We start from the raw sequence: 27,707 nt of genomic DNA on the forward strand, positions 1-27,707 counted from the left end.
AGGATATCACAGCCCAAAGTGCACAGGGAGCTGCACAAAGAACCAAAAAACCGCAGAGAGAGCTATAAATGCAAAGTCCACGGCTAGGTTTATTTCTGTGGATGTCACAGGATGACACCTCTTGGGACTCCACACTAGCTTGTACTGCCCTGTTCACAGGGGATACTACCTTGTATGCTTGGCTTGCAGCATGGATGGGAAGCAGGGGCCACTGGAAACAACTGCAGCCACATGCCTGTGCAGGTGAAGTCAGTTCCACCGCTGCCACCGCAGGCGCCTGAAGTGCCTGAGGACCACCTGGGCTGCATTGCGTCCTGCTGCACCCATCACACCTCCTCCTGAAAGGCAGCAGGAATGGGGCTGCACCACAGGTCTGTGCCTGTCACGTAGCCCTATGTAGCCCTATCTTCCTCCTGCAGCCCCATTCTCAGCCTTGCTTACCAGGGTGGGCTCCACTCCCACACAGGTATAAGCCTGGGATTGGGGACTGGTAGGTTGAGTAGGATGGTGCTGGCCGGGTGAAGTAGAGCTGGTCCAGAGACATCCCTCCATGGAAGATGTTCTACAAAGAGAGCCTATGTATGCGCAGTGTCTCTTCCCCACAGGAACGATGCTCAGAGCCCAACCCACTGGCACCCACCCCTCCAGGCAGCCCGAAGATCCTCTCCAGGTCAGGTGGTGTCAGGATGTCCCTGCCGATGACGGATGCCTTGAAGCCTGGGGCATAGGCTTCAATGCAGTCGAACACTATGGAGGAATGGAGGCACTGGTGGCTCTTCCCACAGGCAGGGACTGGTGCTCCAGGCATTATCCTGCTCCACGTGTGCTTTACACACCTGTGTCTGCATAAGCATTCCGAGCCTTCTCATCCCAGGGCTGCCCATTTGCCAGCTCGTATGGGGTGTACTGGGTGAAGAGGGACACAACGTGGCAGCCTGGAGGGGCCAGCCCTGGGTCCAGCACTGAGGGAATGCACAGCTCAATCATGGGCCTGGGGGAGTGAGAAACAGCCACATAACATTCCCTAGCACCACCAGGGCAGTGGGCAGGGAGCAAGGTGGGCACCTCCTACCTGCTGGAGGGGTGCCCTTGGGCAGCCTCGGTGTAAGCCTGGTGCAGGAGGTGTGTGCCCTCGCAGTTGAGGTGGATGGAGCAGCAGTGGTGGGGCAGAGGTTGGTTGTCATGGGTGTTGGGGGCAGCCAGGAAGCTAGGGAGCCGATCTACTGCCACTTGGATGGAGACCATGGGGTGCATAAGTGCTTCAAGCATGCCTGACAAAGGATGGTGAGGGTGGCTCCTTGTCCTTACCATTGATTTTGGTGACAGGGGAACGTGTGTCAAGCTGCCGGATCCGCTGCACAAAGTCCTCTGGCAGCTGCTCCTGGGATGGAGAGGGCACTGTGGTGATGGGATGACCCAGCTGGGGTGTGACCCTATGCCAAGTGCTATGGTAGCCCCATACCTGTGGGATGAGCTCCAGGAAGGTGAGCTGGGGGGAGGCGTTGGACAACACCACTTTACTCCTCACCTCTGTCCCGTCCTGCATCACAACGCCCTGTGCCTGCCCATCAGTTCCCAGCAGCACACGGCACACAGCCTGGGCAGAGGTGAGGTCACATCACTCAGTTAATCCCCGCAGCCAGCAGCAGACATCCTACAGCACTCACCAAGACCAGAAACCCCATACCTGCTCCGTAAAGATGTGAGCACCATGGGTGGCTGCTGCGGAGGCGATGGCTTGGGACAGGGCCCCCATGCCCCCAGCCACATAGCCCCAGGCACCACGCTGCCCCTCCAACTCACCCATGACGTGGTGCAGCAGCACATACCTGTGGTTAGCCAAGGGGATGAGGTCTGTCCCCTGTGTGTGCCCCCATGACAAGGATGCCTTTATGAGAGCTCCAGTGGCCAGCACACAGAGTCACAAGACCCAGGGAAGGGATAGGACGCTCACCCGCTGCCAGGGGTGTGGGGACTGCTCATGGCCCCAATCACTGCATCTGTTGCCAGAGTGGCCTTCAAAGGTTCTGACTCAAACCAGCGATCCAGGATCTGGTTCAGAAGACAAGGAGAAGCTCAGGGGTGGACTATGTCTCGATCCCCATGAGCATGCAGGGAAATGCCACTGCTGCTAGCACACACCTTGGAGATTGGGGCTGTCAGTACCTCGTAAAAGTGGGGCAGGTGCCGCCCCAGTGCCAGCGCTGTCAGAAAAGGCAGCTCCAGGACCTGCACGGCTGCACCAGAAGGTGGCCACCAGTGCCTGGGGCTGGGCCAGCCACCATCAATATGGGGATCCCCATGTCTCCACATACCTGTCTGCAGCAGGGGCCACAGGGCACGGAGTGTCTGCAGCAGGGAGCCCTGCCCTAGGGCAGTTGTATCTGCAGGGGGGACATCCAGCAGCGGGCTGATGGCAGACACCAAGCACCCCATAAACACCTCATACTTAGGGTAAGCCTAAGCAGGGACAGAGAGTGGTCAGAAGGAGATATCCCACCATGCGCATCCCTACCGCTCCGCTGGGCAGGACAGCTCCTAGGCCAGGCACTGTCCCCGTACCTGAGCATCCTTCTGGGAAAACTGGGCGATCTGCTGCTGGGTCTGGGCCATGTCATGCCCCATCAGCAGGGAGCGGGGTGGGTTCCTGTCCTCCAGCAGCGGGGTAAAGGAGTAGGGGTCCCGCGGCAGCACCCTCAGGCCATGCCGCTGCAAGGCATGGGGTCAGGATAGAAACTGCAGGGATGGCAATGCAGCAGGCTTGCCCTGCCAGCGTGCCAGGAGGGCAGCAGTACCTGCAGCTCCAGCTCTGCATAGATCTGCGGGCGCAGCAGGCTGAGTAGGTAGGAAGCCCGGGAAAACCTAAAGCCTGGAGAACATGGGGTGGTGAGGCATGCACAGGGTAGGTAGTGGCAGGAGGATGTGGTGCACGTGGGGTACCTGGCACGATCTCCTCGGTGACAGCCGCGCCACCCAGCACGTGGCGTTTCTCCAGCACAGCCGTGCGCAGCCCTGCCCGCTGCAGGTAGGCAGCCTGTGGGGAGCATGCGTCACACTGCGGGTGGCATGCATCCCTTTCCTGCACATGGTGACCCCATCCCCTCACCAGGGAAGTCCCTGCTTCCCAAACCTCTGTAGGACCCCCGGTCCCAGTGCTTTCTGTAGACCCTCCTCCCAATGCCGCCCCCGGGGATGAAGGTGAGGGCTCTGTTATCGGTACTCACTGCCACCAGCCCGTTGTGCCCTGCAAGGAGAGAGGGGGATGAGCCAGGGTGGCCCCATGGCACCCTGCCCCACACAAATGCAGAGCACCCAAATAGTGAGACTGGGCATGAAAATTCAGGCATCAGCAAGCTTCTTCTCCATCCCTACATTCCCAGGCCCCACACACAACTCAGCTCTGCTCAGACCCCTGTGCCAGCAGCACACCAGGGAGCTGCAACACATGCCCATCCATGCCAGACCCACATACAGCTAGGGGCTGCCCCACACGCACTAGCTCCTGGCCCTGTGTTACCTGCCCCGATCACCACGGCATCATATTCTCGCTGCAGCTTTTCTGTGGTCCTGCTATGAGCCAGGCGTCCCCACTGTTCATGGACAGCACAGCCTGCACCCAGGCCTGCACGGAGCCTGGCCAACATTTCTGCGCTGTGCTGGTAGCTCCTGGACTTTGCTTTCACAGCCGTGCCTCTCACTGGATTTCCAAGCACGAGGTAGGGACAGGGGCCCAGGGCAAGGGACACCTTGGCACAGGGGCTGGACAATGCATCTCAGGGCTTGTGGGAAGTCTGGGCAGGAGACGGTGCCTGCAGCTGAAACTCAGCCAAGCTTTGCTTGGTAGATGTGTAATGAGTGGGGAGGGTAGGCACAGTCCCACGTCAGATTCTGCCTGATGCCTGCAGCCCAGGGAGCATGCATGGATCCACAGCAACTGGCTGGGTGGGCGGCCACTGAGTGCTGCAGTGAAGGGGACTGCAGCCCCTCCATAGCAGCTGGGAAAGGGACAGCCTAGGATTGGACTTGGCTCTGGCCCCAGAGCTTAGCTCAGTGGGACAAATTCCTGCCCAGCAGCACAGGGCAAAGGCCCTGCCATGGTCCAGTGCTCCCCAAGCCACAGTGCCCAGCCCCAGCTGTGAGGGACAGGAGGAACCCCTGGAGCAGAGAGAGCTCAGAGTGCTTGCACATGCACCAACAGCAGATGTGCCTGGAGGACACATGAACTTCATCAGCTGCACCACGTACTGGCACTCAGCTCAGCACCAATATGCCCAGCAGCTGCACATGGGCAGGGGGTGCACAGGATGCACCCCATCTCCCCAGGCTTGAGGACCTCAAAGCTGCAGCCCTGTGTTTAGGGGTGCAGATAGGGGACACGAGGTGTAGTTTGCAGTGCAGATTGGCGATGACGTTTTGTTCTCTGGCCAAAGCCAGGCGACGAGGCCAAGCCAACACTATAAATCCAGCTTTGGAAATGCACTTTTCAACAAGCCTGTGATTTGCCAAAAAGCTCTCAGCCCCACTCCCAGCCTGTCCCAGGAGGCTGCTGGGTGCTCGCCAACAGGGAGAGGGGGAGAGCTGGGCAGTGCAAGCCCTGACCCGGTTGCATGACGGCGAGGCTGCACGTGGCTGCCTCCAGGCACAGCCCAGCTCACGCGCACCCCCTGAAGAAGCAGCACGAGGAACACCCACACCCGCTTTAATCCCAGTCCCAGCTCAGAGCAGGGGGATGCGGGAGGGTTCCCAGAGGCGCTGGGCCAAGTTGCAGGCCTGCTGGACCACCAGCTCGGATGGGATTATGCCCAGATGCACAGTGAGCAGCTCGTAGCACTTCACCACTTCTGTCTGCTGGTTCTTGCTGTAGTAACGCAGCAGCTTCCTAGGAAGGAAAGGCAGGGATACTCTGCAGGGTATGGTGCTGGCTGTGCCCCTTTGGAACCAAATTCCCCTAGGAGGCTTCTGGCAAGGACATCCATCCCTGCTGGCCCACGATCACAGCACCAGGCTGAGGACACAGGCTGTGCTGCCCAGATGGCACTGTAGCACTGGTGCTACTCTGCTGCCCTTGGTTTCCCCAAGCACACCAAAGCACATGGGATGCTCATTTCAGCATGTTCCCAGCTGCCCAATGACAGGCCTGAGGACTGCTCACCTGTAGTAGTCCCCTGCCAGCATCCCGATGGGCACAGAGTCGTCAGAGAGAACCGGCACCTCCATCACCTCCAGCTTATAGCCCTGGGGATGGATGACAGCAGAGGGCAGGGTTGTACCAGGGAAGAGAGGGACAAGGAGCCCCGTGGTGTGGGCAGAGGGGCTCAGCCCACTTACCAGCTCATTCTCAAACCAGAGGAAATAGGAGCAGCAGTAGTCACCATCCTGCAGCATGAGGGTCGTGTAGCCCTTCTGCAGGTACCGCCGGGCCAGTGCAATCAGGGACCACACCTAGGGGAAGGAAGGCACTCCATGCCTGGACACAAACCTCTATCCACTGCCCCTCCCGTGATCTGAGCACAGCCCTCAGCACCTGGAACCATAGCAGCCTGGTGTCAGGCCCAGGCACTGCAGGACCACTACCTTGCTCCTGACAAATTCGGCGAGGGGCCCCTTGCCCAGCTCTGAGCTGGACTTCTCTGTCACACTGAGCGACGGTGCCATCATCTGTCCAGCCGTGCGGTCGACATAGATGAAGTGCACCAGGCCAGGAAAGTCCTCCAGGTATGTGGGGCTGGTTAAGGGTGTCCAACCACTTTGGTACCCCATGGAAACCTCCCTCTCTCCCTCTCACCCCATCCTGGCCACAGGGACGGATATGACACCATGGTGATATTGCGCCTGCTCTTCACCAGCAGGAAGTCTCGCCAGTCCAGCAGCTTCTCCCTGCGAGCAGAGGTGCAGTGAGCAGCTATGAGGACCCCCCGCTGCAGGCAGTCTCTGCACCCTTCAGCCTCACCTCATCAGTTTCTGGGCTCGGTCCCGCAGGCCCTGGGACAGGCTGTGGCTGGTGGGGGTGAGGAAGAGCTGGCGATATACAGAGCAGAGCTGTCGCTTCACAGTGCCCAGCACATGCAGCAGCCTAAGTGGGAGGGGTCCAGCTTTGGGGTCTGCATTCAGGCAGAACAAGGATCCCATATTCCCCAGCTGCCCTCATACTTACTCCAGATTGCTCCCAGCCTCGTTCCGGGAGAATATCTTGTTCTTGAATTCCACCCAGGCATTCTGCAACTAGAGATTGGGCTCAGTTCAACCACAAAGACAGCAGGATGAGGTCCACGCATTCCCACACTCACCTGCATGTCCTGTCCACTCAGCTTCTTCACAAACTTATCCATGCGCTGCCGCAGCTCAGCCAGGAAGGGGTGGGCACGGGGGGCTCCCACCTCCTGCCCCTCTTCCAGCTTCTTCTCCAGTACCAGGAACCCATCCAGCAGTTGGTGCAAGGTGACGGCCACGTGGCTCGTGGGGCCCTGCCATGGAGTGGAGATGCAGGTCAAGCAGGAGCTAGCCCAACCCTGCTCCCCTCACTTTACAGCTCACCTTGGTCAGCAGAACGAGGGAGATGCCAGGCCACAGAGGGAGGCAGTGCATGGTGTGTGGCAGTAACAGGCAGCTGCCGTCCCGCAGGTTGGCCTCCAGGAAGATCCTTCTGGGGTTCGAAGCTTCTGGGAGCAGAGGGCCCAATGTCTGGAGCAGGTCCTCTGCCATCTGGGCAGAGAGGAGAAATGTTCAGCCCGTGCATCATCTGAGGGATGTGGTGATGGAACCAACATCCTGAAAGCTGCAAGTACCCCGCAAGAGCAGCAGACAGAAGGGAGGCTGCCTGCAGCCAGCAAACGCCTTTTGCAGAGGCCAGCAAATGCTTGCAAAGTAGTGCAGGGAAGAAAGCAGCCCAGAAACCCTGAGGCAGCAGAGGGAGACACCAGACTGCTTTGAGAGAGCCTCAACCCTGTGCCACTGACATTGATGGGGATGCTGCAAGCAGTAACCCAGAGCTGACACACTGTCACTCACAACACAGGGGATGTGCCACATGCCTCCACAGGCTGGGACACTCGTAGCCATAGCACAGCAAGGGAGATATAGTGAGGACCAGAGATAACAAAGAGCACCAGGACAGGCTGAGAAGGCATGGATACAGGTGGAATCATGTCGCCCATGCTTACCTGGACATCTGCAGCATCTGCATCTCCATCACCCACCAGCTCAAGGCTCTCCGACCAGCTCTCACTGCCTGCAAGAAGGCAGCAGCTCCACTCTCCCTGCCAGTCCCCCATGCAGCTCCAAACCTCCTTGGAGCAGGGGAGCCCAAGGCACTGACCAACCTGGCACTCACCTGTGCTCTGTCTGCCTGGCGAGGGCTCAGGTGTGTAGTAGACTTCAGGTGCAGAGAGATCATCAGTGTCCTGCCAGCAGGAAGGGCTGGCTCAGCTGTGCTGTGACTGCAGGGCAGCACCACCAGCATCCCAAGCTGCAGCTCCCAGCTTTACAGCCCCTGGGGCTGCCACCCACTCTCACCTGATCATCTGACTCCTTCTCTGTAGCCCCGTGGGAGCTGGGGTTGCTCACAGGGATACTCTCACTTCTCTTGGGTCCTTGTGGTAACACCTTCCCTGCTGCGGGCTTCCAAGAGGAAAGATGGAAAATCAAAGCCTGACCCGCAAGATATTACACCCTCCAAGGACAACCCAGCCCACTTCCCCCACACCTGTGGGCCAAGCTCCTCCTCCGCACTCTGGCTGGGATACAGGTCCTGCACCAGGAGGATGAGGGTGAGCAGGTCAGCAGGACGGATGGAGCTGGCATTGCGGCTGTGGGATGGAAAGCAAAGAGGTCAAGCAGGAGGGCCAGCAGCTGTCCTGGGAGAGTGCTGGAGCCAGGACCAGGCGCACCTGGAGTAGAAGGCCAGCAGTTTGGTGTGCACCAGGAGGAAGGCATGTCCCACCTCATCCCCACCACGCTCAGGGCTGGCATTGATGTGCTGCACCACCTGCCTCTCCAGGAACTCGATGCACTGCTCACACAGCTGAGGATGGATCAGCCGCTCCACTGCCTGCGGTGTGGGTTGGGATGAGGCTGCTGAGCCAGGCAGATGCAACCGCACAGCGCCAGGGCAGGGCTTCTTGCATCACAACCTGGGGGCTGCCCAAAGATCTCCACCAAGAGCCCTTCTCCAGGATGTAGCATCACCCACTGCCAGCCTGGAGGAAGCCCTGGGATGTACTCAGCAGGTCCCAAGAAACATTACCTCCACGGCAAAGCTCTGGTCCTCCTCCCGCAGGCGGATGTATGTCTCCAGCAGCCCCCTCAACAGGCTCCAGCTGCGCTCCCGCCGCTCTGAATCTGCTGGTCGCAGTCTGCAATGGCCACAGAGCGTGAGCCAGGCGTGAGATGCCCCAGATGGATGGGCATTCCAAATCACCACGGCACCCCAGCAAAGGGAAAGGAGATGGAAGTCTCACTGCCAGGGGGCACCAACTACAGGATATACTCCCATCCTCCCATCTCGGCAGCTCCCCCAGCCCTTGCCGGTTGGTGCTCCCCTGCTCACTCCTTGCGGATGAGTTGGGCATCGAGGGTGACGAGGCCGCAGTGAGCCTCCACCAGGCGCCGCAGCACGAAGAGCGTCCTGCGCAAGTCGTCCTCGCTCTCCGTCCCGTCGCCGTTCACCGCGATGTACAAGCAATCCCCGAACTGCAAGCGGCAGCGGGGTCAGGGCACAAGCCTCGACCGCCCCCCCCGCTCTCCCGGCCCGGCCCTACCATGTGCAGGACGTGGAGGTGCCGCCCGCCTTCAGCCCTGAAGCAGGTGTAGGTGTCCGACAGCTTCTCCAGCAGCGCGGTGCAGGAGATGATGAGGGGCGCGAACAGCGTGTTGAGGCTGTCCTCCAGCGCCGGGCCCTGCGGCACGCACCCGAGTCAGCGTCTCCGAACCCCGTGAGCCGCTCGCCCGCCCGCGGCCGCCCCGTCTCGTCTCACCCCACCTGCGCGGCGGTGGCGGCGGGCGGCCGCAGCCGGCGGAGGAAGGCGGCATCGGCCCAGTAGAAGAGTAGCTCGGCCGCGGTGCTGGCGATCAGCACGCACCGCATAGCCCTGCCCGGCCCCGGGACCCCGCGACTCCGCCCGCCCCGCGCCGCTTCCTGCTCCGCCGCGCGTGACCGCCGCGCCCACGCGCGCAGCGCCTCCGGTGGCCCGGCGCGGCTTTGCAGCGCGCACCCGGCCGCGGGGTGCTCCACTCCGGTTCCTCTCTCGCCCCGCTCCGGTGCCGCCCCGCGGCGAACAGAAGAGGCGGGCGCGGTGGGCAGCGCAGCTTTATTATGCCTCGCGTTCCGTCGCGGTGCGTCCCGGCTGCTCCAGCCCGCACCCCCCGCTCCCGCAGCCTGAGCCGCCTCCGCCTCGCACGGCGAGGAGCTCCCCGTCACCGCGGGCCTCATTAACTTAATTACCAACATTTACAGCCGAGGCCCCGCCCGCGCGGCTCCCCCCGTCCCACGGCGTTCGGGCAGCGCTCGCAGCGGCAGCAGAGGGAGCTGCTTCCATGCTCGCTGCGAGCTCCCCGCACGCGGGGCGGGCCCGGCCCCGACCCTCGCGGTGGAGCCCCGCAGCCCCGCCGTCAGTGCGCGGGGCGGAGCGGGCACGGGTGGGGGCAGAGGGTGCCGAGCTGGAGGGCGTCCGGGCTTTGGGGAGGAGGTGCGATGCGGTGCCCGCGCCGTGCTGCCGAGGAGCGGCGCGTCCCGGGGAGCGAGCGGTGGGTCCGTTGCGGGCCGCGGGCTATCGGTAGCGGCAGGCCAACGCGTTTACGTTCTTCACCACGTAGAAGCTCATGGTCAGCGGGGGAATGACCAGAGTGCGGCCCGCCCGCAGCGGCCGGGGCTTTAGCTCGGGGAGGGTCCCGTCGTCCACCATGGCCAGAGGCTGCCCGTTGAGCTGCACCGACCTGCGAGAGCGGAACAGGGTCAGGGCGCGGCGCCAAGGACGGGGTGGTCCCCAGCGGGAGCCCCGCGCTTACTTGGAGTGCAGCCCATCTTTGCCGTAGGGCTGCAGCAGGTACTGGTGGACGATCTTATCCCGCAGCGTCCCCGCCAGCTTGATTTTCTTCCGGGAGCGATGCAGGTTGATGATGTACAAGGTGATGGAACCCCGCACGTAGTTGTGGCTGCAAAGGGGAGAGCGGGGGCTGAGGGGTGTGTTGACATCTGAGAGCATCACCCCTGGAAAAGGGTCTGGGGTGAGTGTGCAGCCATCCGAGTTGGACATCTCCTCAGGGAGATGTCACTTCCCCATCGTGACAGCTTCCCAATTTCCCCTGCTCTCCTCGACCAGGAGTGGCACTGCTCGAGGGGGTCACTGCAGCTGGGGGCAGCCCCCCCAGGACCTTGCAAGGAGGAGGCTGAGAACTGAGGGAGCTCGGTACGCGAGTGGCGTCTGCCCCCCCCCCCCCCCACCCGGGGCACCCAACTGACAGCTCCAGACACTGATCCTCTGTCCCTGCTTAATCAGACAGCCCCAAACAAAGGCTATAAAGCACTTTGCACCTGTCAGTTACTGGACAAGGTTTCCTACCGAGCTGGAGGCATGTTGAAAGCATCTGGACTGTGTAAAGAAACAGCCTCTCCTCCTCCACAATAGCAACTTGTGTCTGCAGAGGAGGTGGCTGCCTCCCCCCCACCCCCCACTGCTTGCTGGGGCGCTTTGAAAGACCTTATCAGTAAAACAATGAGCAGGCTGGGCTCCTGGGCAGGTAACCTGACCGACCGGGGGCCCCTCGTGAAATCCACCCCCTTGATCTTTGCTGCCGGGGCTGTCCTGCCGCAGTCCCCGTTCCCAGGCGGGTGCTGCCCCACAGCCCCCAGCTTCCCTCGCTGTGCATGGCTCACTTGTGGGAGCTGGTGCAGTGGGCGTAAATGCGGAGCTTGTCACGGATCACCCTGCCCGGCCGGGGCTTCCTTTGCAGACCGGCCACGTGGATGGCCAGCACCTTGGGTCCGATGAGCCGCTTGTACAGTAGGGACAGCCAATAGTCCTGCAGGGCAGAGAGGACAGTCAGCAGCACCAGTCCAGGAGAGTCTGGGCTGCCTGTGTGAGAATATTCCATGCCAGGTGTCTGCCTTGGGGTGAGCTTTTATTTTTTGGCACAGATCAAGCCAAAGTGGTGTAGCTGTTTCCAGGAAAGAGATTAAGGAAGGAGTACATTGCTTTGCACGCTAAGAGACACTGATATCCTCTAAAGGAGCTCAGGCCATGCAGCTTGGTGGAAAGCAGCACGGATGCTATCTCACATCTCATGGACCCACACACAGCCACGCTGCAGAGCCACACACAGCCCACATGGAACAATGACACCTTCCACCCCATTGCTGTGCAAGGCTGGAACCCCTCGATCTATCCCATGCTCCCCACTCTGCTGATGGCAAATTGGCTCTGGAGAGAGCCTGGGGTGCTTCACTCCCCAGAGGTATTTCTCCTCCGAAAGCCGCCTTTGGAGCCAAGCACCCATGACCATAGCGCAGGGAAGCCAAGTATTCAAGAAATAGGAAATGCTCAGCCCCTGTGCACATGCGTTAATGATGCAGCCTTTTAATTACGTCACCACATACTATATTTTCCCACAGGGCACGGCCTCGCTTAGCACACAGGATGGGCCCCAGGCCCCGGGGAGGGAAGCAAGGCTGTGCACTGCTGGCAGCCACCGTCTGCAGGGCCCCCCCTCATCCGCTGCAGAAGCTGGGAGGTGTGCGGTAAATGAAGCAGGGTTGTAGGAAGGGAGGGGGCATGCTCAGAGGGCCGCTTTGCAGGACAGGGCTCTGTCCTTGTTGCCGCAGCAGCTACCAGCCAAGAGGAACACCCATCTGGTTGGTGCCAGCAGTGCCACTCAGCCTGCCACAGGGACATCCAAACCTGCTTCCCACTGGCTGGGTCATCTTTGGCCAGAGGGCTGGGGGAAAACCTCCTGCCCTCCTCTAGCTGCTTTTGGGCAAGCCTGAAGATGGCCTGTTAGCTCCCTGTTAGATAGCTCTTCCTAGCAGCACTGTGGAGTCTGTTGCTTTCTGTGCACTTTTTCATCAGCAAGCTGCTGGTTTTGCTGGCAAATTATGGGAGTGATAGATGCTAGAGGACTCAAAGGGAGTCCTTGGGGACTTGGTGGCCACCCTTCGTGTTCCATGTGCTCTTGGTGCTCCCCTAAAAGCTGTGGTTTAGCAGATCGGTCAGTGCTACCAACCACCTTAGCAGAGATGCTCAGAGCAGTGTGGGGACCAGTGTGTCCCTTCAGCATCTGCAGGAGGAGAAGAAGCTCAGTGATTTTACCCTTCTTGGCAGGCAGGGTGAGCTCTGAAGCCTTTCTTTTAAGAAGGATGTGGAAGCACCAAAGAGAGTTCAAAGCTGGGCCAGAAAAATGACCCAGGGGCTGGAAAAGGAGCCTTTTGCTGCAGCCTGGAGGAACTCAAGCCATTCAGCTTGCTGCAGGGAAGCACTGAAGACAGCTGCAGCTTTTCGCGTCATCGCAAGCCTGCTTGCAGCAGGGGCCAAAATCATGTTCCTTGCAATAAATTACCAGGAGCCAGTGACATCGAGTATTTGGATGATGAATTGCACACGCATTCAGCATGATCAAAACAAAACCTCTGGGTGTGGGCACTTGCCTGGCTGCTGCAAGGCTGTGAGCCCCAACCAAAATCCCATCGGGGCTGCTGGGCACCTGCAACTACAACTTGCTTTGTCTCCTGTTCAGATGGTCACTGAAGTGGGAAGTTGGGTCTTGACACCCATATCTGAAAGCAACAGGGTGGCTTTTTCCCTGGCTGTGTCTGTTTCCCTGGCTGTGTCTCCTCCACGTGTCCTCGTGACCACCTTGCAGCAAAAAGCCACAGCCCGGAGCAGAGCACAGCTCGATCCAGCCCAGTCACAGCAGGACCAGGGCCTTGGAGCTGCTGAGAGCTCCTGTGGTGAGCCATTATACAACCATAAGGCTAGAGGAGGAATAGCAGAAAGGAATCTGGTCCGCTATTAGTCCCTGGGGAACCGAGGGAGCTTTCTTGCTTTAATTACTTTGCAGACCTATTAAGGCTGCTGCTACAGTCCTCAGCGGGGCTGCAGGCACCTGAGCAGAGCAGAGCAGGAGGTCCCTGGCTGGGACGGTGGATTTGCAGGCAGGAAGGGCCATGGTCTCACGCGAGCTGATCTGTGGAGCTCAGTCCAACCACGTCTTCTGTGTGCCAGAGGGGAGAGCTCTCCACCAGACGGGGAAAGCCCAGAGGGTCCCGCTTTATCTCCTTACATGTTTAAATTCATCACAGGAGCTTTTAGAAGCTTAAGCTTTTGGAAAGGCAGCTGATTAGTCAGCCCTTCAGACAGCCCCGCTAATCACATCTCCTGCCTCCAGAGCTGCTACAAAGGGCTCAGGAGCATCTCCCTTGCTCCCTCCTACAGGCAGCAAAGCTACTTTACAGCCTGCCCGAGCCTGTCCAATTGCACACATGAGAAGAGGTTGCTGTAGCCAGGAAACCTAAGCCCCAGACTTGCAGTCTCTCTATAAACAGCAGGTAGGTGGGCACTCAAGGTGCATCCACAGTGCCCAGCCTGGCAGACCCTGGAACTCTCCCACACCATCCCTAAGGCACACACAAGTTTCAGCAGCCTGCTCCATTCCTGCACCACAACCTGCATTTTGACTGCCTGAGCAACCCTTACTGAGATAAGGGACCCGGTTTTTCATGTCTCACAGGACAGAGGAGTTTTTATCTGTCTGCTGAGCCTTGTGGCTTGTTTTTGGCAAAAGCCTCTTCCAGTGACTTGGTTCTGCAGGCCCGGCGGGATGGAGAACTGCCACTTCCCATGGAACCTGTTCCAGTGGTTCAACATCCGCGCTGTTAACAATCTTTATTTTCAGCTTGAATTTGTCTGGCGTCAGCTTCCAACCAGTGGTTCTTGCTCTTTCTTTTTCCACTAGATTAAAGGATCTTCAGCATCCAAAGCTCACTCCCTGTGGAGGTCCGTGCATCCTGTTCAAGATGCGGCTGGTCGTTCCTCCAGCAGGGCTGGGCTGATGCAGTTCTTAACATCACCCGTGACCTTGTTGTGCTTCTTGGACAGCTCAAGGCTTTCCTACCCAAATTCCACACAAAGATCTGGCAGCGGCAGCCCCCTGGGCAGCACAGACTTTGCATGGCACAGCACCAGCACCGAGCCCTGCCTAGAGGTGGCTCTTGCACCCAGCAGTCCTCTGCAGCTGTTGACATTTCTGCCTGGGATTGCATTGCTTTTGCTGTGCTTCTCCTCTTCCTTCCTGCCCCAACGGCTGTGAGTGCATCATCTCACCCCACTCTTTCACAGCTGTGGCCACGATGCCTGCGCTGTGTGCTTATGGGGGCTTGCTTCAGCTTGGTTGCTGGCTGGTCCTGCGGGCGGAATATCTTCTTGTGGTTAGGAAAAGGAAACGAGGTCACGTTTTTCAATGGCTGTCCAGTGAGTCCCAAAGCACGGCACGTGGCACAGCCAGGAGAGTTGCTCCATCCCCAATTACCTGCTAACATGGATGCATACGGCAGCTGGGAGAGGTACAGCCTCACCCACCAGTGCCAGCAGCAGTGCATTCGGGCTCGGCATCAGCTGCTTGTCCCATAGCTCTGGGTCTCCCCAGCAGCACAACCCTCAGAAGTCTGTTGAGCCATTGTGCACTGGCCCTGAGCAGGCGAGCTCCCTCCCCACAAGCAGAGCAGATGGAGCAGCAGTCAGAGTCCTTTTGTCATCACCTCTTCCTAACAGGGTCCAGGCAATGGAGGCGGCAGGAAGGGAGCGGAGCCACAGGATCAGGCAGGTTAGAAACCAAATACAATTTGTTTGCTGTTTTCCCTTCATCTGCTACTTTTCACCATCACACTACTTCCCTCCATTCTGCCAGTAGCTGTGTGCCATGCTGAAGAGCACCTTGCTATCCCCACCACCCCTGCAGCTGGTGGCAGTGGGTAGCTGGGTGCACAGCACATGCATGGCATGGCTCTTCTGTGCACGTGTCCCACAGCCCCAGTGGGTGGGAGCCTGAGCTGCAGGCAGCTCACAGCTTTGATGCCTTTCAAAGTCCAAGCATACGCACTTCAGATACTTTTTTTTTTTTGTGGAGCACAAAGAGGGAAAGGCCCCTTAACCCAATGTGACAGTGAGCAGAGTGCAAGCGCTTTAAATCTGTCTCCTGGTTTGCAGATAAAAGGAGCCTCAGAGCAGGCTCACAGATAGAATGCAGCCAGGGTGTGGGGAGCAGGGGATGCTGCAGCCCTCAGCATAGCCATGGCTGGAAGAGAAGCAGAGCCCCTCGGAACTGCACCAGGCAGTTCCCATGCAGCTTTGGGTCTTCACATGGCCCAGAATTTTATCCCTCTTTCCAGCATCCAGAGCCCATGTACCACACAAGCCACTTCTGTGCATTCTCTCCACTCCCTTCCTCTCCCCATCTGCAGGCATCACTTGCGCCAGAGCCCATACTCCAGTGTGCAGGGCAGATGGGGGTGCCAGACACCCGTGCTGCAGATTTACGGTCACAAAGAACAGCTTCCATGTGTGAGAGCTCTATTGGACCGGCTCCTTCTCCCCACCCTTTGTTGCTCCCCGCATGGTGACACTGTTTCCCACTGCCACAGGGCCCCATCAGCAGGGCAGGGATGGGTGCAGGTGGATGGATGCAGCCCCCAACCCTGGATGGGGGTGGTTATTGCAGCACAGCGCGAGGCAGGAGAGGCTTGGCTGGGGAGAAGCTGGGACCTTCAGCTGTAAGGAGCAGCGTGGCCGCCAAGGCAGCTCGGCTAACGAGCGCTCAGGGGAATGCAGACGTGCAGCAGGCGGGGAGCACTGCTCCCAACCCTGGCACCTTGGCCAGGACACGCAGTAACTTTCCCATTGAGTTCCTCAGTGCCTGTGGGCTAAGCAAAGGAGGTGAAAAATTGCTGGCAGCATCCAAGCGTCCGAGTGCAGCCCCACCAGGCGCAGCCCGCCGCACCGCCGTGGTGCTTTCCCAAGGACGCCATCAATTCACACACAATATTACACTGTCTTTTCCTACCACGGCTGAGCAGGCAGCCTCTGCCATTGCTTTGCCCTGTGATCTCTCGAAGCCTTTTCTCACGCCCCCATATGCTGTTTATTAAACTTAGATGGAGGAAGTTTTAGCACCTAATGCAGGAGAACCTTGTCCCTCACAGCCTTTGGAAGAAGGTTCAAGAGATGCCACAGTTATCAGGAAACCTGAGTTTGGTTTTCAGCTTTGGCCTTTTCGTTGGGTTTGTGTTTCTCTGGCCCTCCCTAGAAGCATACCCAAATTTCTGCACACATAGGTGTAACCTCACAGCACTTCTTTGTGCATTAAGGGGGCAGACATCAGTTCCAGAAATGGATAAAACAGAGGGGACTTCTGTATGGATGAGCATTTCAAAGTTTTGCATGCTCTAGCAGTCTGAAGAGATAGCTCACACTTACCTTGGGGCCTCTGCAATGAAATGAACGTTTTGCACCATTCTGGACTGCTTCAGAGTGATATTAACCAGGGTGATGTATTATGTCTACTGCATGCCTAAAAGGAGCAGATAGCTCCTAAATGCCAGATGGGCTTTTCAAAGGCATTGCCCCATGAAGGGTGAATATCAGTGCCGCTTCTCCCCTCACTTCATCTACTCCCTGCTCCCACACACGTACGGATGGGCTCAGATGCATGCAGACAGACTTACGGACACAAGAAGCTCTGCCTGAAGGGCTTCTCAAGCACATGCCATGCAGTCAAGCCCTGATTGCTTTACGGCTGGCTGCCCCGATCGCTCAAGAAGAAAAAGCACCTTAGTGATACTCAACCAAGTTCTCTCAGAAATAACAAGGCATTAAAACACTTGAGAGCAGCTGCATTAAGCTTGGCAGAAGCATTTATATTCCGCAGCCTGAGCACATCCATGCCCAATTCAAGGCACCCAATTTCTCCTGTTTTCTTCCCATTAGTTGCAAGAGAAGCCCATTTCTGCAGGTCTGCCATTGGATGAAGGCTCAGGTGTGGTCTGAAGGCTCACAGCACGGCCCACAGCAGCATCACCCCACTGCAGAGAGCTGTGCACTGACCTTTCTATTCCTGTACACAGCAATGTCTCCAGTGCATGGCCCTGGCTGTGCGCATTCCCTGGCCCCATGCAGACAGCGTATGCCAGGTCTTACCAGGTCCCTTGTGCCACTCGCTGCACCGTGCCACAAGGGCAGCACCAAAGTGAGCAGGACCAGCAGCAAACTGCCACACTCACTCAGGCAACAGCACAGCCTTCTCTCAACAGCCTCTGCCTTGTGCCCATCCCACCTGCAGAAAAGTCTTTGTGACAGCAGCCAGCAAGTGTGTTGGGTTTCACGGCGCGGTGACCCCGCACAGGTCCATCCAGACACTTTCATCCCCCTGATAGCTCCCACGGGAAAATAGCAGTCACCGTACTGCCATGTGGGTCACAGTCTGATCTCCACAAGCTTTTTTATGCTCACATCTTTGAAGTCCCGGACTAATTTGCACCTGCTCGTGGCTCTTTTAAAGCGCACGAGCAACACTGGTGCTTGTGCAGGACTGTGTTACTGGGACGTGAGCAGCAGATCAGCTCTGGAGCACATGGGAGAGCAAGGAAGAGGCCACAAGAGGCATGGTGTCTGATTTAGTTGGAAAATTATAACAGCAGTAATTTGAATAACTTAATTGTCTTTATCAGCTCAGGGCATATTCCCCAAACTCTCCCCTGGTGTTGCCCTGAAGAAACCCTGTAAACTCCTTCCTGGGGTGAGCAGAGCACCCAGCGGCCCTGTCTGCTTCTCCACTTACAAGGTGAGGGATTTCCTAGACCAAAGGGAAAATAGAACAGATCAGATGGAAAGGAAACCTGCTACTTTTAAAGAGATTTTGCATACTCTTTCTTTATTCTCACCTTGTGTGGGAAGACCCAGCCATCCGGGAGGGGTTTTGGAGAGCAAGGAATGATGCAGGGCATCACTGAGAACCACCAGGTCTCAGCTGGAGATGGGACTGCAGCACAACCTTGCCCTGGAATGCCCCCCTATAGTCACTGGCATTGCTGCTGTGGCACTGGCCTCCCTGCCGTGCTCCCAACCTCTGGGCACTGGAAGAAGTTCCAGCCACAGCAACAAAGCTCTCCCATCTGCTTCCAACATGCTGCATTTGACATTAACTAATGTCTCCTATTAACACTGAATGAAACAGATCTGGAAAAATTCATTTGCAAGCAGAGTTCAAACAGGCCACAAGGAGAGGTGGATTCTCAGCTGTGTCCTGGATATTTCTGTGGCGAAGCCAAGTATCTGCAAGAGGGGTCAGGGATAAAGGCAGCACATCATTCTGGGTGCAGGGAAGAGAAAAACCAGATCCCCCCTAAAACCTGGCTGTGAGAAGGGTGCATCTCTGCAATTGGCCCCGGGCAGACCTACCGGCAGGGGGTTGAAGTTCTGGTCCACCAGGTGGTTGTGGCCATGGTCAAGGAAGGAGTGCCGCACCACTACATCAATGCCTTGGCTGGCCAGCAAGCCCAATGTATTCAGCCACCTGTGTCGAGGAGACAGGGTTAGGCCACTGTAGGGACCCGAGCTTGTCTGTGCTCCCACCCATTGTGCTGTCATCAGCAAACTAAGCCAGCCCCAGCCCACGTGTCCTGGGCATGTTCCTATGCCTGCCTCTAGAGCAAGGAAAACCTTCCTTGATCCTTTGTGATCACAGTTAGCTCTGAAGATTGCAACAGGATCTATGTGCTACTGAGCTGTGCCATTGGAAAAGGCCGAGGATCCAGCAATAGCTGTGGTTTCTAAGAAGGGCAGAATATGGTTTCCGGACTTGGACCTTGTGCTCTGAAGAGCTTCAGTTGCCCAGAAAGGGATGCAAGGAGTGAATGCATGCAAGGGTGCGTGGCTGCAGAATGGGGAAAGGGCGGCGAGGCTGTGGGGTGCAAGCCCCAACCCCAGAGCTGGGGTGCATAGAGGAGCGCTGTGCACAGAGCCTGTGGCAGTGGTGGCAGTGCCCTCATGCCAGGAGCTGTGTCACTCACAGGAACCCGGCCGCATAGGAATCGGAGAGGTTGTTCATGCCTCCAGCAGAGGTAGCACCGACGCCTTCCAGCCAGATCTTCTTGCCCGGTGTGTACGTGTTCACAACCTGCACAGGGAACAACATGCATCAAATGCAGCACCACTCTCCTGTTCCCACAGGGCAGGTGCAATTTGCATGTCTCTGACATGTAATGGCTGTGTTCACTATAGAGACTGTGGCAGGGGCAACCTGGCGGCTTGCAGAGGGAGGAGAAATAGCTGCCACTGTGGGAGCAACATGGGACGGGGCAGCCACAGCTGGGCACCAAAGCATCAGGGGCTCCAGATACACAGGCACCACACAATGAATCCTCTCCTCTTCAGCAGCCTCGCTTCTCCAGGCCGGGCTATGAGCTCCTGCAGCCAGATGTCTGCAAGCTCCACAGCCCAGGAGCACGCTGCACAGCCTGACGGATCCTGCCCCATTAGTGAGGAACACTGGAATGTGCTGGATGGACTGGGATCCCTCAAAGCTGTTAAATACGCCAGCTCTGGGCTGCCTCCCACTCACAGCCTGTGAGAGTCGACATCCCTGACTGAAGCCCCAGAGGTGTTGGCATCCTGCCTGTAATTATCTAAGCCCGCCACCTTCCCCAGTCAGAGAGGAAGCAATAAAACAGGGAAGTGGACAAGCCCAGCTGCTCTAATCAGCCCCGGCAGGATGCACGGACTCAAAGCCAAGCTGGAGGCTATTAGCACCCAGCATTGTGCTTTTGCTCAGCCACACTGGCATTCCCAGGAGAGCTCTTCCCACTCCCCAGACCCAATAGAGGGCAGCTCCTCACTGCTGCGGGTCTGGGGCTGGATGGGAACCAGGACCCCCCCCAGGGCTGCACCATGTCTCCACCTTGCTGCCCATGGCTTTCCTGGCCATCCCATGACCTTCCCCAGCAGTGAGACATGTATCACCAGTTTGGTGCAAGCAGGGTAGGACTGTGCCCCATGCTTGTCCCTGTGCCCAACTCATGCTCCCTGCCAAAGATGGGTCACTCATGCATGGGGATGGTCCCTGGGTTGTGCAGGACAACACAGCAAGCAGCTCCTATCTGGTTTTGCTGTGCCGACCCACGTGTCCCCTTTCCTGGGGCCTCTTTGAGTTGTTTGCTCATCCTACAGTTTCTTCTTGCAGGAATTACAGCAGCGAGACATCATGGTGACTGATACAGTAAGAAAACCTTGACAATACAGGCAAATGGACAGTCCTCTCACTCCAAAACACTTTGCTCTTATTAGATGTTCATCCTTTGTTGCAGGATTGGCAGCTGAGCTGCCCATAGCCCCAGTCCCTGTGGCAGCTGAACCAGGGGACCCCCAAAGTTCCCATTTCTTACAGAGTGGCTGCAGCCTGGAGCTGTGGGCAGCAGGGATGGAGTGGCTCACTGCATGCCGCACTGTCCAGAGCGAATCACAAATCACCCTGGAATTGTAATAGACACCTAGGGCTGGCCAGGTTGCTACCCCATCTCCTCCTCCATCCCCAGGGTGGAGATACCATCCCTCCACCCCACCCTGCAAGCTTGGGATTGCTGCACCAGCCCCACACCTTGAGCAGTGCCCAGCCCAGGCACTGAACTGCAGTACTGTGGGCACAGTACCCACTAACCCTCACAGACTGTGCACTCACTTTCTGGATTTTCCTGATCTGGTCGGACAGTGTGTCTAGCAGGCGTGTTTTCAGGAAGTCGGTCACTTTGGCCACTCGGCCATCGATGTAGTAACTGCAAGGAAAACAAGATGACAAGAATGAAACTAGTGGCATTAGTTCTGCCCCTGTCCGTATCCTTCTGTCCCACTGCTGTCTCACACCAAGAAGCCTTTTTCCCTCCAGGAGAGGACCTCTGCAGAGGTGCTGTGTCCTCTCCTACATCCCTCGTCCTGCTAACACGGGAGTACCTGCTGCCCTGGACATGGCACTGAGCATTTCCCATCCAGGGGATTCCTGCTCTCCACGTGCTCGCTTCAATGAAACATGGTTATAGTGCTGCCAATCAGAATCCGAATCATCTGCATCCAGGTGTGGGAGGAAGGCTTTGAAATGCCTGAGTGCTGGCTCCTGGTTCCAGGACATAAGGTGAAGCAATCCATCTTTGGGGTGAAAACATCCTGAATTGGAGTTGGTCCCAAACATCTTGTCCGGAAGGAGTGATCAGTGCTGGCACCCTTCACACAGCAGCCATAGGTGAGGCAATGCAGAGGATCAGGAGGTCTCAGGATTGGAGCACAAATCCTATAGCACCTACATCTGTCCCTTTGGGTCCCTCCCAGGCATGCTGGGCTGCTGCACTGGGGGTTCTGGGAGCTGCCCTCCAACCTTTGTCATTGGTGCTGGAAAAATGGCAGGGAAAGAGGCTCCCTCAGTACTTGAAACGTGGAGATGTGGATAAGAAGAGCACAGCAGGGCATTTTGGTAATGCATGGGATTGGAGGATGCTGTTACAGACACATACATATGTACCAGGGATTGCATACTCCACTTGTTGTCCTGGGGTGTGAAAAAAAGGCAGCTTCACCTTCCCAGAAGTATCAGCTCCTTTACAGGTATGGTTTCTCTATGAGAAGCATCTCATCCAGAGTAAGGCCCCATGTGCACTGGGCAGCCCATTGCTGAGTGTCTTTCTGAGATTGAGTCTAGCAAACGAGAAAGGCAGCAGTGACGTCTCCTTGCAGGGATGTTGTTAGCAAAGTGAGCAGCCAGCAGCTGTGGGGGAGCCTCCCCACATGGGTACAGAGGTGCACACGAGGGCAGGAGCCTCCCCAAAGGATGCTGCAGCTTGAATCAGGCTTGGCCAGGACACGCAGAACACGTGCAACATGCATGAACGCTCAGAGAGGATTTTAGCTTCTCAATGCTCCAACTCACTGATCAGGTAACGGGGTAAGCGTGCTTGGAGCTGTGCAGGGCTGCAGGGGAAGGCGAGCAGCCAGCACTGCCTGGCCCAGAACGGAGATGAATTACAGACTCAACTTGCAGATGCCCTGAACATGAAGGGTCTCCTCTGCAAATCCTCTCCCAGGTGTGAAGTTCCAGCTTTGTCCCCCCAAAAACTCAGCATCGTGCCAGCCAGACTCTGGATTCACTCCAACCCTCTGTAATAGGGGGAAGTAGGAAAGAGGCATTTTGGCACATCTGTGCTGACAGTACGGTGCTAAGGGCAGAAAGTTGCTCAGGGAGGGGGACTTGGGAAGTGTTTGACGTTGTTCAAATCAACCCTTATACAACACAGAACCGCTGGCTGCTGTGAGGACAGCAGGCCTGTGAGCAGCAGGCAGTGAGGGGGTTTACAGAGATTACTTTTTAAGACAAAATTACAAAGCAGCAGACTCTGGGGATGGCAGATGTTTGGATTTTAGTACAGCACTGAAGAACTGAACAGAAATGATTTTTGGCCTGCTGTGGCAAAAAAAAACCCACCATCACCTGGGCTGAAAACTGGCTGCAAGGCCATAAAAGGAAGGTTGTATGAGGTGGGAGAAGATGAAGTTAAAGATCTCAGCCTACAGCAGAGGACAAGATATCCGCTCTAACCAGGAGCAGCTCTGGGGCACAGCCACCACCAGGGACACTTCACACCTGCACTAACAACCCGGAGAAATAGGGGATGGCACAGGAATGAATAAACCTGCTGCTTCGGTCTCAGGACATCTTGCTGATAGCTCATACCCCATGGCTTTGGGTATTCAAGCAGAGCCTGAAGACAATTCCATTATTTCTCTAAGACTGGCAGAGATCTATTCTCAGGCACCAAGAGGTACATTCAACACCCAAAAGTGGTCAAGAGGGAAAACGGCATCAGCTGCACAAGAACTGTGAACCGAGACCAAAAGGATGGGCTGGAGCTTCACCAGCTAGGCTGAGGTCTATGGAGCCCTGGAACAAACTGAGCAGCACCAACACAGCCTGGTGGGTGGGTGCTGGCAATGGTGTGGCACCAGGGTTGGCCCCAGAGACCACGAGGATGCAGGGCACGTGGGTTCCCATAGCATAGGAGGCCACCGACCTGACTGCTGCCCCAGGTGACTGCTGTCAGCCCAGCACACCTCAGTCCTGTCACCTCTGGGATCACACTGCCTGCCTCACTTTTCTCTGGAAAGATCCACAACTTGCTGCGTGGGACCATGAGCATCACACTGGGTTTAATGAAGGCAGTGCACTGGCTCCTGGGCAGCTGGTTTCATTTACCTCCTTTCATTTTAAAGAGGAACCTTTGCCCCTATTATCTGACCTCTTCTTCTGTTGCAGTTAATTACATTAAAGCCCACTTCCCAAAGCTCAGGAATTTCCGGATCTACTTTGTTGCCTGCTGCTACAGGGAGAGTCTGCTAGGAATTAGGGCACCAGCCTGCTGGGGATGTGAACGGGTCCAGCCTCACTGCCAGCATCACACCAACTGCTACCAAACGGAGACATCCTCTGCTGACACAGGCAGCCCTGTGCTCTGCCACTGTCCCATATGCCGAGGCCAGAGAGATGTCATCCAAACTCAGCACTGCAAAGCACTTTAAGCAGCATCCCATATGTGTCTGTGTGCATGACATCCCCGGTTTGCCACATGGTATGAGTGACTTTCCATATTGGAAGGTAGCATCATATTCTCCAAAGACTTGAAGGGATAGATGTCCATGACTTTGAAGATGCAAACATTTACTTGCCTTGCAAATAAATGAGTTTGTGAGCTGCAAAGACAGCCTTGCACAAGGATTTGCCCATTAGATTTGCCAAACTTTGAGGTCTGCACAGCACTTCAGGTGGAAAACCAGCCATACAGTGACACACAGGAAGGGGACCAGGGCATGGGCACTGGTTAGGGAGAAAATGAATCTTCACTGGATGCAAGACGCCAACCTTTGGAGCAGAGCCAAAAGGAGACGTGGTTGTGAAAAGGGTTCTGAACTGTGGAAATCCACATTCAAAGACTGGCTGGATCCACAATAAACTGAGCATTCGCTCCTAACCAAACCATAAACTAAATTACACAAGAAATGCCAAAACTCTCCGAGCCTCTGTCAGTCCTAATTGCCACACCCTCTGCTAGTGGAAATTCCCTAAACATTTCTGAGCCATTCACACATCCCTCTCCAGCAACACATTACTTCTGAAGAGGGAGGCACACATGCTGAGTTACATATGTAAGTGAAACCATACTAAGAAAGACTGGCAAGCCTTCTTATTTACACCCTGTGTCACTTCTCAGATGTATTTCAGAGAAGAAATGGTCATGTGTTTTCACAGAGGATAGGGATCTCTGCAATGTATTCCCTTCTCAATTCCCCTTCTGGATAGAGTGCAACCTTTTCAAAGGAGTAACAGATTTGACAAATTTATAACCAATATCCCAGGAGAACATTAGGGTTTGGAACAGAAAGGCTCATAGTTGCCGTTAGAGAGCAGTTCAGTTTCCTGCTAATAATTTTCTTCTTGGATACAAAGGAGCTTGTTTTGTTTTGTTTTGCTGTTTGGAGCAGAGGGATGAGACACTGTTTTGACATTTACTCATAAACAGTACAGAAGCCCAGATTGGAGCTGTGGCTATTGTCAGTCCTCACAAAAGCAGACGGGTGCAACCCTCCCAAGCTGGAAGCCCAGGCAGGGGGAGCAGTGGCTCCCGTACCAACCTGGGTGGGAAGTGCTCAGCAAGTGACATCCCAGCCATGCTGCCTACCTGTAGGGAGCTGTAACCCCACCTGCCTGCAGCACCTGGTCCCAAAAGGAAGGATCCCTGAGCCACAGCTCCCTGCATAAAGGCTGGCTGCTTCTTCCTGCAGTGCATCCAAGGGCTTGGCCCAGCCATCAAGCCCTGTTTCAGCAAGCGAATTCCTGGGCTAAGTAAATGCGATCAGCACATCGTGTAATCATGAAAAGCAAACTCCCAGCTGAGGCATAGATCATCATTGCACAGCGTGAGTCTGTAAGTAACACAAATCCCACTCCAAACACTCTGCTACCCCACTGCCCTGCTTGCACAGAGCTGCTGCCTCAGGGAAGCCTCAGGAGTCAGGTAGCAGAGCAGCACGGCAAGGCACGTGGCTCCCCAGAAATGGGACTTGCTGGGTGCCAGCCAGGGCTGCTGCCATAAACCACTCTCAGATGCAGACAGTTGCTTCCACAGGAGGCTCTGAGGTTAACACACCAACACAGAGCCCCTGGGCTTACTTGCAGGAAAACTTCACGTCTTAAAAGCCACTGAGCTCTTTTTAAGTGTAGGTCTCCAGGTGGGCTTTACAAAAGGAGCTGGGATCTGCAGGAGAGGAACAAATGTCCCCATAACCTGGCCAGTATACCTCAAAGAGATTGTGGATGCCCCATCCCTGGAGGCATTCAAGGCCAGGCTGCATGTGGCTGTGGGCAGCCTGGTCTAGTGGTTGGCAACCCTGCATGTAGCAGGGGAGTTGAAACTTGATGATCAATGTGATCTTTTTCAACCCAGGCCATTCTATGATGATTCTATGAAGTGCCAGGAGGGGATCAGCAGCACTGACAGGTGATGGGATACTCTGAATGGGAGGGGATGAGATGGCATGCTCCACTCCAGCAAAGTAGCCTGAGCTCCCTTGAAGACCCAGTGCTAAGCTCAAATTAGGACAGAAGCCCAGCCAGGACCTGAGACCCCAGCTTCACTGCTCAAGACACCAGAGCAAATGCAGTTTTTCAGGACGCAGGGAGGTTTCACCCTGCTGCTTCCAAAGGTGCATGCCATCAGCCTAGCTTTGGGCCAGCTGCAATGGGGCTTGGTTTCCAGTGGGCAGGCATGTTTTTAGCCTCTGTCTCAGCTTTCGGGGTGAAACATGCCCACTTCTGCTGCAGAAGAAGGGGCAATGTCTCGTTTTCCTATTTAAAGGACAAGAACAGCAGATGTGACTCCTACTATTTGTCCCCTTCCACATCCAGCCAGCCCATTCATTTTGCTCTGGACACCGTCAGATCACTCCAATTAGTGTAGGAAAGCAGAAGGAATGGTGAATACCTACTGTTGCCAGGTAACAGCATCCACTGTGCTGCCAGCCACTTTCATGAACCTACAGGAAACAGAGGAAGAAATCATGTCAGTCCAAACTTGTCACAGATGTCCATAAGGAAGGGGAAATCCTAAAACAACCTACATCACAGGATACCACGGATGGTCACTTTTGAAGGTTAGAATGCATACAGGCAACAGGAACCATTGGTTTGGTCAAGAGAACACAATGGTGCTCTGTGGTGCATGGATATCCAAGAGCCCAGGGGTGCACGGATATCCTCACTGCCCAAGGAAGGGAGCTGCATGCCCTGCAGCCCTGACTGCCCCCATCTGGCCTGCAACCAAGGGTGGGAGAGAAAGGAGAAGGTTTGTGGGGAGAGAAGGGACATTTGATCAGGCCAGTTGGCAAGGGGGGGGAGAAACAGCCAGCAAGCTTTGCAGCACACAAGCCTCTAATCAGGTCTGAAAAAAAGAGCAGCAAACTTCAGCCTAAATATAGCTCGGAAACAATCATTCTAACTTTAAATTAATGACGATAGTCAATTATAGACTGGGACGAAAGGGCATCTGGACCCTGTGAAGCATAAGAGGACACTGGCAAAGGCAGAGGTAATAAATCCCTGCGGACAGGAGGGAAGAGACACAATTAGAAATGGAAAAACAATAACGTGCTGTAATAGCACTGATGCGTCCCCACTCCTCCTGCCCAGCAGTGCAGAGGCTGTCAGTTCCCAGGCTCGCTCTCCAGCAGCGCTCTGTGTCCCCATGAGGGGCAGCAGAGCAGTGGCTTTGGGGCCGACTCCTCCTTGGCCATCCAGGGCAGCAGGACAGAGCAAGAAGTACAAATCCTGCACCACTCATGCAGGGCACCTGGCTCAACGGTGCTGTCACTCAGTCACAAAGGGCACCTGCTGAGGATGCTCCTCTGCAGAACTCCCTGCTCGCACCATGCCTGCTGTATCACTGCCAGCACACCCCAGTCCTTGTGAGGGGACCGAAAGCAAAACCCCACAATCTCCAGCATCCCTAGAGTGGCAGAAGCAGTGCCTCTGACTGCTCTATCTCCTTAGGAAACTAACAGACCTCTTTGTTTTCCTTTTCTGTCCCCAGGAGAGTGAAATACATTGACTAGTTCTACTCATTTTCAAATTTTTCTATTAAAGATACATAACCACCCAATTTTGCTTTCTGCATCTATTTTTCTTTCTACCTTTAAATGGAGATTTGTTGCAAGTCACAGATCAGAATTTCCCCTGTTAAATCTGAGTCTTGATGGTGAAGCTGCGCATGGAGCACATTGGATAACTCAAACTCTGGGAACCTGGATCAGCTCAATAGCCAGCAAGTGGTACTGCAAGAGCCAGAGATGAAAGCCTAGTGCAGGTGGAGACCCAGCGGTGCACAGGTATCCGAATATTCACAGCTTAGGAATGCAGATGTTATTAATCCTTTATTCCTGAAGCACCTGTGCTGCACAAACCCTGGATTCCAAGGCCAGTGAAGAACCATGCAGACCTGCAGTCCGACCAGAGCTGGCACATGTCTGTCTGGGATTTCCTGGGCTATGCGATGTGCACATGTGCAGCACCACGCAGGCAGAGCAAACCAGAGGCTTCCGGCATGGATCAGATCCCTGCACATGTGCCGTGCAGATGCTCCGTGC

The 27,707-nt window shown here is 56.2% G+C and overlaps 3 protein-coding genes across 8 annotated transcripts in view; all 3 read right to left on the reverse strand.

Moving 5' to 3' along the window:
• Positions 1-76: 76 nt before the first annotated feature.
• On the reverse strand, positions 77-4,367 carry PYROXD2 (pyridine nucleotide-disulphide oxidoreductase domain 2). 3 transcript variants are annotated; one of them, XM_042818789.1, is made up of 16 exons: positions 3,518-4,367; positions 3,225-3,244; positions 2,941-3,034; positions 2,796-2,869; positions 2,563-2,709; positions 2,316-2,460; positions 2,143-2,204; positions 1,955-2,052; positions 1,688-1,829; positions 1,463-1,597; positions 1,309-1,381; positions 1,073-1,229; positions 837-991; positions 641-747; positions 442-562; positions 77-338 (listed from the first exon to the last, which is right to left on the reverse strand). In XM_042818789.1, the coding sequence occupies exons 1-16, from the start codon at positions 3,642-3,644 to the stop codon at positions 250-252; spliced, it is 1,746 nt and encodes a 581-aa protein (XP_042674723.1). In that variant the 5' UTR covers positions 3,645-4,367; the 3' UTR covers positions 77-249. The 3 variants fall into 3 exon arrangements, with proteins under 3 accessions (XP_042674723.1, XP_042674722.1, XP_042674724.1); XM_042818788.1 differs by having other exon boundaries at positions 2,143-2,237; XM_042818790.1 differs by lacking the exon at positions 77-338 and having other exon boundaries at positions 471-562; positions 837-906; positions 2,143-2,237.
• Positions 4,368-4,684: 317 nt separating this feature from the next.
• Positions 4,685-9,472, reverse strand: HPS1 (HPS1 biogenesis of lysosomal organelles complex 3 subunit 1). 3 transcript variants are annotated; one of them, XM_042818787.1, is made up of 18 exons: positions 9,440-9,472; positions 8,757-8,894; positions 8,546-8,688; positions 8,243-8,351; positions 7,887-8,047; positions 7,703-7,805; positions 7,513-7,617; positions 7,331-7,400; positions 7,161-7,228; positions 6,535-6,702; positions 6,288-6,464; positions 6,155-6,222; positions 5,951-6,073; positions 5,812-5,877; positions 5,575-5,719; positions 5,329-5,442; positions 5,153-5,235; positions 4,685-4,879 (listed from the first exon to the last, which is right to left on the reverse strand). In XM_042818787.1, exons 1-18 carry the CDS (start codon positions 9,443-9,445, stop codon positions 4,717-4,719), a joined length of 2,010 nt encoding a protein of 669 aa, XP_042674721.1. In that variant the 5' UTR covers positions 9,446-9,472; the 3' UTR covers positions 4,685-4,716. The 3 variants fall into 3 exon arrangements, with proteins under 3 accessions (XP_042674721.1, XP_042674720.1, XP_042674719.1); XM_042818786.1 differs by lacking the exon at positions 9,440-9,472 and adding an exon at positions 8,978-9,082 and having other exon boundaries at positions 6,155-6,216; XM_042818785.1 differs by lacking the exon at positions 9,440-9,472 and adding an exon at positions 8,978-9,082.
• Positions 9,473-9,751: 279 nt separating this feature from the next.
• Positions 9,752-27,707, reverse strand: part of HPSE2 (heparanase 2 (inactive)) — a 77,146-nt gene continuing 59,190 nt past the window's right edge. For both annotated transcript variants that reach the window (XM_042818472.1, XM_042818471.1), the window contains 7 exons: positions 26,055-26,102; positions 20,713-20,806; positions 19,049-19,155; positions 18,438-18,552; positions 10,871-11,016; positions 10,003-10,149; positions 9,752-9,930 (listed from right to left, as the gene is read on the reverse strand). In XM_042818472.1, coding sequence (XP_042674406.1) covers positions 9,765-9,930; positions 10,003-10,149; positions 10,871-11,016; positions 18,438-18,552; positions 19,049-19,155; positions 20,713-20,806; positions 26,055-26,102 — 823 coding nt within the window. In that variant the 3' untranslated portion in view covers positions 9,752-9,764. The remainder of the gene's footprint in view (positions 9,931-10,002; positions 10,150-10,870; positions 11,017-18,437; positions 18,553-19,048; positions 19,156-20,712; positions 20,807-26,054; positions 26,103-27,707) is intronic.

Source organism: Centrocercus urophasianus, unplaced genomic scaffold (genome assembly GCF_019232065.1).
Source record: "Centrocercus urophasianus isolate 14NV4802_14NV808 unplaced genomic scaffold, USGS_Curo_1.0 seq_17, whole genome shotgun sequence".
NCBI classification, from domain to species: domain Eukaryota; kingdom Metazoa; phylum Chordata; class Aves; order Galliformes; family Phasianidae; genus Centrocercus; species Centrocercus urophasianus.